Consider the following 13,183-nt stretch of genomic DNA (forward strand, 5'->3'; position numbering starts at 1 on the left):
TCCTGCTTCCTGACCTGCTTGAGTTCCAGTCCTGACTTCCTTTGGTGATCAACAGCAGCATGGAAGTGTAAGCCGAATAAACCCTTTCCTCCCCAACTGCTTCTTGGTCATGATGTTTGTGCAGGAATAGAAACCCTGACTAAGACACACCACCTTGACACAGATGTATAGAGTAAATGCTCTTTGTTTCCAGGTTCCTGCTACAGTTGGTGCCCTCCATTAGACTGAGTACAGCCCATCTGACTCCACCTGTCTTTTCTGTGCACGTGTCTGTGTTTGCTCTTTCTTCTTTCATCATCTCAGTTAGGTCAGTTCCTGAAGCTGTGCAGTGTGCTGTGCTTTGCTCTACGATTGTGGACTCTAACCTTTTGGAACCATAAGCCCAAATACACTCTTTTGTAAGATGCCTTGGTCAAGGTGTTGTATCACAGCAACAGAAAAGTAAGTGATGCAGTGTGTCATCAAGAGAAAGGGTCGAAAAGGACACAGTCACAACTACACAAGAACATGTAAAAGATAACTCGTGTTTAGGCTGAAATGAAACCTAGAAAACAGTGATATACAAGTGGCAAAAGATAGAGAAAAGCCATGTATCAAGAGGACTGGACTTTGGAGAAAGCAGTTTCAGAAACCAAGGAAAGAGATGAGGCTTTAAGAACTAAATGGTACAAAATAGTGTACACGTTTCGATGACATCAAAGTCAAATTTGCTCAGACATCTTTCATCTGAGTCTTAAAGTAATACAGCTCGTATCTAACTCTACCACTAGCCAATCAACAATATTTAACTATTGTTTTTATTCAATATATATCACAGATACTAGGTATCTGTAGTGGTTTGATAAGAATGGCTCCCACAGGCTCATATATCTGAAAGTCACCAGGGAGTGACACTTTTGACAGTATTAGAAGGATTAGGTGTGGCCTTGTTAGAGGAAGTGTGTCACTGTGAGTGGGCTCTAAGGTTTCAAAAGCCCATCCCAGGACAAGTCTCTCTCTGTCTCTGTCGGTCTGTCTCTCTGTGTGTCTCTCTGCTTGTGTATCAGGGTGTAGCTCTCAGCTACATTTTTAGCACTGCACCTGCTTGCTACCATGCTCCCTGATGCTGCTACCATGCTTCCTGCTAATGGACTAAGCCTGTGAAACTGTAAGCAAGCCCCCAATTCAATGCTTTCTTTTATAAGAGTTGCCATGGTCAAGGTGTCTCACCACAGCAACAGAACAATGGCTAAGACAGTATCTAATTCTACCAAAGGGCACCCAAATGTGACCAAGGAGACTATGGCTAAGTAGAGAAACCATGACACTAGCAGTGTTGAAAGGAAAACTCTGAATCTTGATTCTCTCACTATCTTTGTGACCTACAACAGCTATTTAACGCATGTCTCAGTTTGCTCAGTTATAACAATTTTGATCTTCTGTTCTGTGTCTATGCCATAGGAAGCATTTGGTGTACTTTACCTCATTAACCCGATCAAATCTGTACAAGCTACATACCATTCTCTCCAATTTACAAAATCTGAGATTAAGCGATATTAAGTAGAATACTCAAAGTGGCACTGTTATTAAATGAGTATTTGAGAATTGTTAATGTGATTTGAAGCCAACTCTAAATGTTTTTAGGTACACAAATATTAATGAGTATTTTGTAAATGTTCTCATCTTTATTCTGGCTTTTCTTCTGACCTTAATAAAATCTTTGGGCGGAAACACTTTGTACACATACTTAATGATACTCAATAAATAACTGACTATAGAATAAGCACAAATTTGTTTCCAGGTGCTTATTTTCCATATAATTAAAACTTTAAGGCAACAGTTAATATTATGTAATGCCTTTCAGAAACGTGCCCCTCGTGTATAAATTATAGTCTGAATGTATCAATTTGTGGCAATTTATACACACAAATTTCTATCTAGACACTTATCTGAGTTTTAGAAAAATAGTATAGTTTAACACAGTCTGAAATTGGAGAAATAACTATTACTAGGGGGAAATGTGTGGATTTTTAACTACAAAAATAAGGTCTGAAATAGTACTTCTTATAATGAATCATGATAAAGTATCTTTAAAGGTTCTCTAAAAAAAGATCAAAGATCAGTGTTTTTAAAAATTACTGAAATTTCTACTTAAATACTGAAATCATCTATAATGTAAATTAGAAGGTGGTTTTAAATACTGAAATCATCTATAATTTAAATTAGAAGGTGGTTTTTCCGGCCATCCGAGCTTCAGTTCCTAAAAATTTTGCAGCAGTGACTGACAAGTGTTGTGTAGCTTCTATGAAAGAAAGGTGAGAAAGACACAGAGCCTTTCCTCTAAAACTTCCCGGCATAATGATGCACTCATATAAACAACAGTGTGAACATAGAGAGATGAACCGTGAGAGCTGTGAAGTCTTCACAGGTGGTGATCATGAAAGATCATGGAGAACACATACTGAGAGTTCAAAGAACAGTTGGAACCGAAACTTGGAAGAATGGAGGACTGTCTGCCTTGGAGAAGCAGTTAACAGTGGCTATCGGGAAGAAGTGCTGCTAGATGCTACAGATAAGGAAAGCTTGGATCCATCTGATGAGGACCTCATCCATCATAGGAAGCGGTTGGGATTTCATTACGTAGTCGCTGGAGAACAACAGCACACTTTTAACACTGGGAAGAGACGTGTACAAGAAAAGCTGGAGTAGGGAGTGGCACCTAGCAACAACATCTGTCACCCCATAATCACCAGGACTGACTAGGCTGGCTGATTGATTGGCTAGGCAGGTGTCTCCTTCCTCCCTCACCATTTAATGTGTGTCCTACCGAAAGCTTCACGCTGGGTTGAGCAGCCTTTACTGATAGAGAGAAGCTCTCTTTGGCCAAGGGTATGAGAAGCTGTGCTCTCTAATAGAACTTCCAGAGAAGTGTTTAACTCAGCACCATTAGCACTTGGTGTCAAGTAATTCTTTGCTGGGGTAGAGGTGGGCTTGCTCTGTATATAGCCCATTCAGAAGCATGCCTTGCTTCTGCCTGCTGGACGCCAGCTCCAAATCACACCCTCCTTCTCTACACCTTGGTAACCAAAAACAGCTTCTAGGCTTTGTCAAATGCATCGTGGACAGCAGAAACACTTGTTTCCTCCTCCATCCTCCTCCTCACTGAGGAACCAATGGCGCCCAGTAAGGGAAACATGTACAGAGTGACCACTAATGCAGAAGGCTCTATGTGAGAGGCTCTGCGAATTAGTAATATAGAAGACAAAGACAGAAAGCATTCACATAGAAAAAGAGATGCAAAAATGCTTCTAGAGTGTCAAGGACAGAAGATGAGCATATTTACCATGACATGAAAACTTTTTTAATATCTAGAAGTGAAAAAGCAGCCAAAATTGGTGCTGAGGCAATATAAGGTAGTGACATTTTTGACAGGAATAATATGATAAAACCTTTGTTAATTGAGAAAAATGATATTGGAGGAAATTAGAACAATATAGACATGTCAAATAATTATCACCATGCATTTTGTTTATTAATAGTCTAACAATCTGGGCATGGTATCTCTTGACTACAATCCTAGTACTCAGGAGGCTGAGGTAGGAGGATACTTAAAAGTTTAAGGCCAGCCAGGCAGATACCAACTGCTCGCCAGCTTGAGCTAGAAAGTGAGACTGTTTCAAACTACCAAAACCAAACAAACAAATCGGAAAAACAACCAACCACTAAGCCCCTTTAAATGTTAGCACAAATGACAGGCTTCACTAAGACATTTAGTGTAAGTGTCTACTTGCACTTTGTTCACAGTTGCCCCACGAGTCTCTCTTGTCCACCCTGTTCTCCTGCTGGTCCTCTCCTCTTGCTTCTCCCTCCACATAGTCCCCCTCTGTGTCCACATGAGTATGTGTCTGTGTGCATGTCTATCCTACCCACGAGAGAGAATACTGCACGTGTTTTGGTAACGAAATCCTTTCTATCTGCTTCCATGTTAACAGTGAACATCAAACAGCAAATTTATAATAATAAGATATATTAATCATATAGTAAATATAGGAACTTATACAAATCAAATATTTTGTACCTCAGCTGGTGGCAATCTGATAGTATAGACTTCTATACTCAGACAAACTTGTGTTTCTGTTACGTTGATGTCTAATACTGAAAAAGAATTAACCATAAGTTTTCTGGAGTTAGTATTCCATCCTATCAAATAAAGCATTTACAGTAACGCATATTACTTTATATATGTATATATAATGTATATCAGTGTATACATTAGGAACAGTTTTTTATACATATAATTAAGTTCAAATAGTGAACCATAGGTTTATAAATTACACTTATAATTACACATAGTCTATAAATTACACTTCTATGACAAAGATTTGAAACAATTTGATATGTGTGTGTGTGGGGGGAGGTCCTATAACAGGATAACAGTAAGAAAAATAATACCTCCTACAGTTTAAAGGACACTCACTAACTGGTTGCTGCAAATCTGACATCTATTACTAAATTCCAGCGAGGTCTCACACCAAGCTTCATAAACAAAGCTGTGCTGGCATGTCAGAGGAATGGCATCTGAAGAGAGCTTTGAGAGCTTCAGGGATGCCGACCACATTATTTCTTGAGCTATGGAACAGTGAGGAGGCTGCATTTACTCTGTGAGACTTTAGTGAGTATACACTCAAAATTTCTGAGTTTGATCTAGGTATATTACATTTAAACAAATGAAAACAATCTAACAGAATCCCAAGAAATTTGCTCTTCTAAATTATTGTCTTGCTAACAAGGTCTCAAGCCAGTGTCATGAAGCTAAATTTAGGTAGCAAACTGGTTCACCTGGAGTGAGATCAGAGTGACTGTACTGTCTAACTGAAACACATAACCAGGGCCTGACAGGAGACTCAGTTCAGCAGGACAGGCTACTCTGCTGCACTAGCTGTGGATTACAGATGAGGATTTGAAAACTATATTCAATGATGGGGAGCCTGACACGATCTCATGCCTGCTGGGGGCTTATGATCCCACTCCTCTGCTACCTCAGCACTCCTCTACAGGGAGCAACCTCTCTTCAGTGCGACTATGCAACAATCAATTAGACTGGATGTTACAATACAGTCTATCTTTAAGATTAGTCATGTTCCTTTAGAAAGCATTTTCAGGATAAAAATAAAATTCTAATAAAAATAAGCTTCAATGTAAGAAATACAATTTTGATAATATAATTTAGGAAAATATATTCAAATACTTGCAGAATTAAAGATCTTCAGCATCATTTTTTTTAAGTAGAGAAATTAAAATACAGCGTTTCTTCCAATTAAGTGAATTTTTTCCTCTAGTATATAATATATACATATATATATGTATATATATTTGAATGAGAAGTAACTTTCTGGGTGAAATTCTGATTGTAAGTATGTGTTAGTACTTTCTGACATACAGTAATTGTCAAAAACCTAACAGGTTTTTAAACAACTGTTAATCATATTAATATTTTGTCTATTGTTTTATACATTTTTACTTACCAACTGCACTTTGTTTTCCCACATTAGAAAGAAAATCTCTTCCTTAAAAAATTCACAGGATATAGCATATTATTATAATACTGAAATAATCATTATTGATAAATATAACCATTTGAAGAAAAAGTATCAAAGCTATAAAGATTATAAAACAAATATGTAATGATAGCACATAGAAAATAGAATCATTCAAAAAGTATCTCTCTGCTGAAAAGGACCAAGATAACCAATAATTCATTCAAAAATTTATGTCTTTCTATAAAATATTTAGAAAACCATCAGACTTCAGTAAAAATTCAGGATAGCTCTTTAGGTCCAACTATACTGACATTCTGTGTGTATTTTATCAAATCCTTCATAACTTATTTATTCTTAAGTATCAAGTATTAAATAATAAAAGCGTTTTAAAGCAGCATCAATAGGACTCTGTATATTATCCCCATGAAAGAAGATTATTGTGGGCTTGTCTGACAATGTTTAGAGTTGGAGCTAAAACTCTTCTCTAAAAGTAAGAATCCTTGAAATAAAAACCAGAGGTACACTAGAAGTAACCTAGCTCAAAAAGTCTCAATGATTGGCAAACACAAAGTCACCTTGTACCAAGAGATGACCTGTCCTATTCCAGGCGGGAGCAAGTCTAGCCATGAGTGAGTACGAAAGGCAGTTTTGAAGAATTGCAGGAGTTACTCTTTGTGGAGCCTCCATCTAAAACATCAAAGAAAAGGTGGGCAAATTGAGAAAATTGCTATGTATCTGTAAACTCAGGTAATGTCTACAGGTTCATATTAACATCCAATAAACTAAGCAATTCTAGATTAAAATTATAGTTGTTCCTACAGATAGTACTGTTTAGTTATATGGCTAAAGAATTTAAAGAGATACTCACTTTGAAGCTACCACTGTGGCAAAGCTATCTGCCCAATTTCCTGCTTATGCTTGGGCCTAAACTCAAGAGCTGTGCTGAGCATCCAACCATGCATCCTGCTCCACACAGAGGAACTCAAGCCAGAATGATATTGTGGTTTATTTTCCCTATAGTTTAACATTAGAAATGGCTCAGCACAAAAGCACACGTGTAATCAAATACATATCCATTTATTCAAAATTAATCTTTAATATTAAGGCTTTCGTTGCTAACTCCCAAGCAATAGGAATCAGATTTATCCTCCCACTTAAAGTCTCAAAAGAAAAAAAATATAGGCAAGGTTTTGAAACAATGGTTCATCAAATACTGGACATTATGGAACAAATTACCCTCTATAGAGGGTAACATTCCCCATCACTCTCACTGGCTTATTGTACAAAGTGTGTTTCCAGGCTGTAGTCATGGAAGAAGCAGTCTAGTGAGTCTGTTAGTCTCTGGGAATTGAAGAGATAGAGCTGAGGGTCCACAGGGAGTCAAAGTAGTTAGGAAGTGCTGGAGAGGCCAGCTCTGCAGAGAAGAGACAGATGGCTCTGCAGATCAGCACAGTGCTCCCTGAGTTTTCTGCTGAGTAAGGATTAGCACACATGTGAGGGAATTGCTGAAGGTTAGAATGGAATCCAAAGCTGTGGAGCCTCCCTCTAAAACACATATAAAACACTGTGGAGTAAAAATCTAGAAAACTTCTATTGGAATCTGTAATAAAGACAAGCAGGAAAGTGAGAGCGCCAAGAAGTGTCCTCCAGTATTAATCACTGGGAAATCCACAGTTACACAGATTTCAATGCCCTGATCCCAGTAATTTACACAAAGAGAGAACAACAAGAATTTAGTAGATTTATCATCATCAAGCACCGAGACCCATTTCACATTTAGAGATTACTTAATACAATAAGACCAGAATACATATTCTTGTCAAGATGACAAAGGATGTTTACTAAGTCCATGATAAATTATACTCTTATCTCAGACGTTTTTAAAAATTGAAGCTTTATGAAATATCTTCCTAAACAATAACAGGATGAGAAATCATCAGCAGAAAGATCTCTGGGAAAGCCCCATTTGGAGATGCTACAACCTATTTGTAACACGTTAGGAAGTCAAAGGGACGACTACTCAGAGAACAGGCACAACTCTAACTATGTCCATGTCAGAAAAGAATGACTTCTCAACTCAGTGGCGTCAGTGGTCACTTTAAGCAGAAGAAAGGGAATACTATAAACTGAAAGCAAAAAAAATGTCAATGAACTACAAAGTGGTAAAACAAGAGAGAAAAACCAATGAAACCAAGTCCCCTCCTTAACCCCTGCTGAGGCTTGGCCTTTGCTAGCTACTGTAATGTGAAGTATGCGTCCCAAGACCTGGAGTCTGCACTTAGACCCTGTGACCCTACCCTAAGTTATTTCTGATTGGTAAATAAAGATGCCAACAGCCAATAGCTGGACAGAAGAGACATAGGTGGGGTTTAGGTTTCCCAGGCTTGGGGCTGGAGAGGAATGACAAAGAAGAAGGTGAATGGAGGAAAGAAGCTACCATGGGTTAGGAGGAGGAAGAAGCAGCTGCCCAGTTAAGAGAAGTTATTGGAGTTAAGAGAAGCTGAGATAATACACAGTAAATAGTAAGTAATAACTTGGGGTTATTGATAGGAAAGTAGATTTTATGCATGAAGAGTAGGCAGCTGTCCAGTTCTTTTTTTATTTATTCACAGCCTTTATTAAAGGCTGTGAGTATGTCTTTCATCCAAGAACTAAAAAGTCTACGGTGGGGTAGAAACCCCGGGCAGGATTAAAGTAATTTCTCATCTATGACTATTAACTCTCAAGGTAGACTGATCAGAACCTAAGAAAAAGAAAAGAAAAAAGATCAAAAGATCACACATATAACCAATGCTGAGTCATAAAGGATACATCATGTCAGATTCTATAACAAAAGAAACTAAGAGACTACCAAAGCAATTTCGAAAGTTTAGATGAAAACTAAATCCTTGAAATAAATAATATCCCTATTTCCTGTTAAAATGAAATTGCAGTTAAACTTTCAGAATCTAAATTTCATATAGCCCTATGGATGAGTTTCATAAAACACTGAGGGAAGAAATAATAAAATTAGACATGACTTCTTCTAAAAAAAGTTTTCTCGTTTATTTTGTTCATTTTTTAAAATTTTTTTTGAGCGAAGGTTTCTCTGGGCCTTGGCTGTCCTGGAACTCACTCTGTAGATCAGGCTAGCCTCTGCTACTCAAGTGCTGGGATTAGAAGCATGTGACACCACACCTGGCCAGAAATAGGATTTTATTAAAGAGGGGGCGGGGGCGGTATTTGTTTTTCACTAGATGATCCCTGATGGCAGGTATCTTAACTGATCCATGGCTGTGATGGATAATGTTAACTGTCAGATTGACCGACTTGACAGGTACTGAAAGGAAACAGGCTTCTGGGTGTGTCTGCAAGGATTTCAGAGAGAACAACTGAGGGGTGGGACCTACTGAGGGGCGGTGCTGTACCATCCCCACAGGCTGCAGATGAGGGAAGGCTGAAACACAGGAGGAAAGAGTAGAAAGCAGGAGAGCGCAGGCCTTCCCTCTCTCCTCCCACCTGGGGGGGGGGGGGACGACACAAGAAGAGCAGCTCTTCTCAGCTTCTTCACCTTCCCACCAGTGTGCTCAGCCCTCTGAAGCTGTGATGTACGGCCCCAACCCCCACACCAACTTTCTATCTTTAAAGAAGCTCACCATTAGTAGAACACAATCTATAATTTTATTTCTCTATATGTCAGTTATGTCACTGTGGCAATGATGCCATCTCTCAGAATTTCACCTTCTTTCCTGTCTGAGAATTCAGAAAATCCATTAATTTCTCTCTGTGTCTCCATAAATGTGCACAAAATAATTGCTTGCAAAAATCTTGGTCTTTTCCCATGCATAACAAGAACTTGTGAAAAAGATACTACAAGTTTTGTTTGTTAACTGAGCTGGTTAGACTTTGGCTATTTATTTATTTATTTATTTATTTATTTATTTTTGGCTACTTAACATATACTAGGGTCATCTGGAAAGAGGACACCTCAACTGAGAAAATGTCTTCATCAGATTGGTTGCTAGGCAATTCTGTGGATCATTTATTATTATTATTATTATTATTATTATTATTATTATTATTAATGATGGAAGTGGGAGGGCCAGCCCACTGGGTGCTGCTACCCCTGGGCAGGTGGTCCTGTGTTATGTAAGAAAGCAAGTTGAGTGAGCCACGCTGCAGGCCTGAAAGCAGAGCTCCTCTGTGGTCTGTGCTTCAGTCCCTGCCTTGATTGCCCGCCTTGCTTCCATTGCTGATGTACTGTGGTATCGAAGTATAAGACAAATAAACCCTTTTCTCCCCTAAGTTGCTTTTTGGTCATGGTGTTTTATCATAGTAACAGAAAGCAAACTGGGACACTGAAGTAGAATATACAACCAATATAGCATCTATATTATTATTATTCTAAATACATACCTTAGCTCCGTATTTTTCAATATAGGCACTAAGTCTCCCAGACTTAAAAAATGGTATCTATAACAGAAAGTCCACATTTATAAAAAGAACTTAACATAGACACAAAACAAAGTATTGTTACATATAAAGGTTTTTTAAAGGTTTATTTATTATATTTATATGAGTCCACTCTAGCTAATTTTTTAAAAGACATACCAGAAGAGGGCATCAGATCCTATTATAGATGGTTGTGAGCCACCATGTGGTTGCTGGGAATTGAACTCAGGACCTTTGGAAGAGCAGTAATTGCTCTTAAATGCTGAGCTCTCTCTCTAGCCCCACATATAAAGATCTTAAGCAAATACAACTGAGGGCATAGATTCTGACTACCATTTTACATATCTATTCTCTATCCATTTAAAGAAAGAAACTGTGGTAACCACTTTTTCCCTGAAGTAGGATCTGTGACAGGTACATGGTCAAGGTGAAGCTGCCTGATATTGACATGATCTTCAAGTCATATAAAGGACAAAAAGCAAATAAATGTCATATACGTGAAACTTGACCCCTTTTAAGTATACAAGACATGCTTAGCCATGAGTAACACATTCTGTCTAGACATGGACCTAAATAGAAGTTTAAATTTAAATGTTTAAAGAGTATTATTTAACTTAGAAGATACGGTTTTGCTAAACAGGCAGGGTCTCAGCCTGTCTTCTATACATGTTTGCACCTATAGATTAGCACAGCTATCAGTCCTCACCACAGACCCTTCTTCATGTGGTGGATGGTGACTACCAGAGACGCACAGCTGGTCAGTGTGCAGAGAGTAAGTGACTATGAACTGCTCATCCCTAAATGGGATAACTATATCATACTCCCTACACTAAGGCTCATGGGACATCCCAGGGGGTGGACAGACAGATGGTAAGAGACAGAGATCAGGGAGGATTGCTGTGGAATAGCTTCTGGGTGTTATAGGGTGACTGGACTCACAAAGTCATAGCAGTTGTGTAGGCCTGCACAAAATCAAGACAACCAGCATGCCAACATGAATATGAGGGACACATGAGGTCCCACATCTAGCTGAGAAGCTACTGAGTGATGGTTTCTAGGGAAGTGAGAATCTGCTTTCTTTAGGGGTGTGGTACCTGTTAGGTGACTATGTAGTAGACGAGCCAGCCCCACAAATGTATGGGCAGCACTAATTAGAGTCAGTGGATTGTTTTTTTTTTTTAAGAGGATATGAAGTTGGGAAGAGGAAGTGGTTATATCTGGAGGGATTTGAAGGGAAAAACTGGAGGGTGGAGGGAGAATGTGACAGAAAAAAATTATATGCATATATGATATTCTCCGAGAATAACAAAAAGTTGATTTACTGAGATGAGATACTTAATTATAATTAAAATATTGATAAAACACACTAAAGCAAATTGTGTCTTAGATATTGCGTATAACACATTCTGTTTACTAGTGGTCTCTACCTCAGCATTTATGCCAGATAAAGTTAAATATTAATTTAGAATCACAAAATAGATTTAAACATCAGACACATCCGTTAGTGGGGTATTCACTCAAACAAAAATATGGGGTAGTTAATCCTTGTAAACCATCTTTAATTTCTGATGTCATACTTGCATTACTGCTTACCAATACTGTTTCAAATAATCAGTAATACTAACCGACATCACTACTGAAATTTGGTTTAATATTCCAGACACAGGTGCTGTGAGAATATCTTCATGCAAAAGTAGCAACTGCCTGTGGAGAAGAAATACTTTATTTTCTAACTGAACTTGTCTACGTCTATAGTTGTATGTTACTGGAATACTTAGAAATAGTCTAAAAATCTCACTTCCTACCTAGTTTGTTAATTTCAAAGGTCTCAGAGGTAATTTGCAGTAAGCATAACTAAATTACACCCAAACAGGGAGGCTGCAGACTTCCTGATGCACTTGGGGGGATACGATACAGGGTGCACTCCCAGACTGCTTTTCTCATTCTGCCCTGAGCATTCTGTTCTGTTCAGGCATCTTACTGTAGAGTTTAGAACGCCTTTAACTTGAGATCCTCAAATTTCAGCCTCTAGACTGCTAGGATTATAGGTATGCTCTGTTACACCCAGTTCACTCCTAGAAAATTTAAAGGTTTTATTCTTTAAATTTATATTTAAAGATATTTATTTAAATATATAGTCTTGTATTGAGGACCTCAATTAAAGGAACTAATAAATGCGAATCCTTAATAATCAGGCTTCAGCTGAGCTGTTCATTAAAGATTATCTTGGGTCAGACATTACAAGATAATTCTTAGAGAAATACTATCCATTGTCCTGTTTGGGTATGAAAATTATATTAGTGTTTTAGTATCTTTAAGTGTCTTATAAAGAGCAGATAGTAAAGTTTCACTACTGAGTATCTCTATCTCTAAGTTTTGGGGAGCCTGACTTAATTTATGAAGTTAAGTCTTATAGAGAATTAAAATTTATTTTTGTTTTATGTGCGTTAGTGTTTTGCCTGCATGTATGTCTCTGTGAGAGTGTTGGATGCCATAGAAGTGGAGTCACAGACAGTCGTGAGCTTACATGTGGGTACTGGGAATTGAACTCAGGTCCTCTGATGGAGCTGCTAGTGCTCCAAATGCTGAGCCATCTCTCTAGCCCCAAGAATTAAAAAAAATAAAATAAAATAAAATAAAGCACAGAAGATGTCAGAAGTAGAAAAGCTTAACAGAGAGATATCCACTTCAGGTATTTTAAGTCCCTCTTTAAATCCAATTTATCCGGGTTCTTTGCTTTCAAAGTGTATATACAGATTTAATAAATGTTTTGAGGAAACACCTTCTACAATAGCAACCATGGGGTTTTTAAACTTTAAAAGCTTAGACAGAAAGCCTATGTTTTCACCTGCACATCTTTAGCTGAGCACTTCTAATGTCTATTTCTGCTACCCTGCTACTCAGTATTATCTGGACAGAGCAGAGTTTGTGTAAATCTGGAAGGATGATGAAGAACAGGGACTGCAGTCTGGACTCATTCATATTTTCTTCTTGACTGTGTTTCAGGAACCAGGCCTTCAAAAACAAATGAGAGTAAAGAGTGCATAGACAGTTTTAGCCAGCAGGCTTCAACACCAACTCAGCAGATAATATTTGATGTCATGTTAGAATAAGAAAATTAAAAAGTAAATTAGTAAACTTTAGCCACAAAAACATCACCGCTTCACCTCCACGGTTTCTCACCATCTCTAATCACTTGTATTTAGCAGAGTTTTATTGAGATAATATTCACC

At 38.0% G+C, this 13,183-nt stretch overlaps 1 protein-coding gene across 1 annotated transcript in view; it reads right to left on the reverse strand.

Moving 5' to 3' along the window:
- Positions 1-12,932, reverse strand: part of C18H18orf63 (chromosome 18 C18orf63 homolog) — a 37,172-nt gene extending 24,240 nt beyond the window's left edge. The window contains exons 1-6 of the mRNA XM_021150331.2: positions 12,799-12,932; positions 11,576-11,654; positions 9,915-9,971; positions 6,095-6,206; positions 5,505-5,546; positions 4,058-4,134 (exon numbers count right to left, since the gene is read on the reverse strand). Of these exons, the coding sequence (XP_021005990.1) occupies positions 4,058-4,134; positions 5,505-5,546; positions 6,095-6,206; positions 9,915-9,971; positions 11,576-11,654; positions 12,799-12,932 (501 nt within the window). The remainder of the gene's footprint in view (positions 1-4,057; positions 4,135-5,504; positions 5,547-6,094; positions 6,207-9,914; positions 9,972-11,575; positions 11,655-12,798) is intronic.
- Positions 12,933-13,183: the final 251 nt, after the last annotated feature.

The sequence above is a fragment of the Mus caroli genome, chromosome 18, assembly GCF_900094665.2.
Source record: "Mus caroli chromosome 18, CAROLI_EIJ_v1.1, whole genome shotgun sequence".
Taxonomy (NCBI): Eukaryota; Metazoa; Chordata; class Mammalia; order Rodentia; family Muridae; genus Mus; species Mus caroli.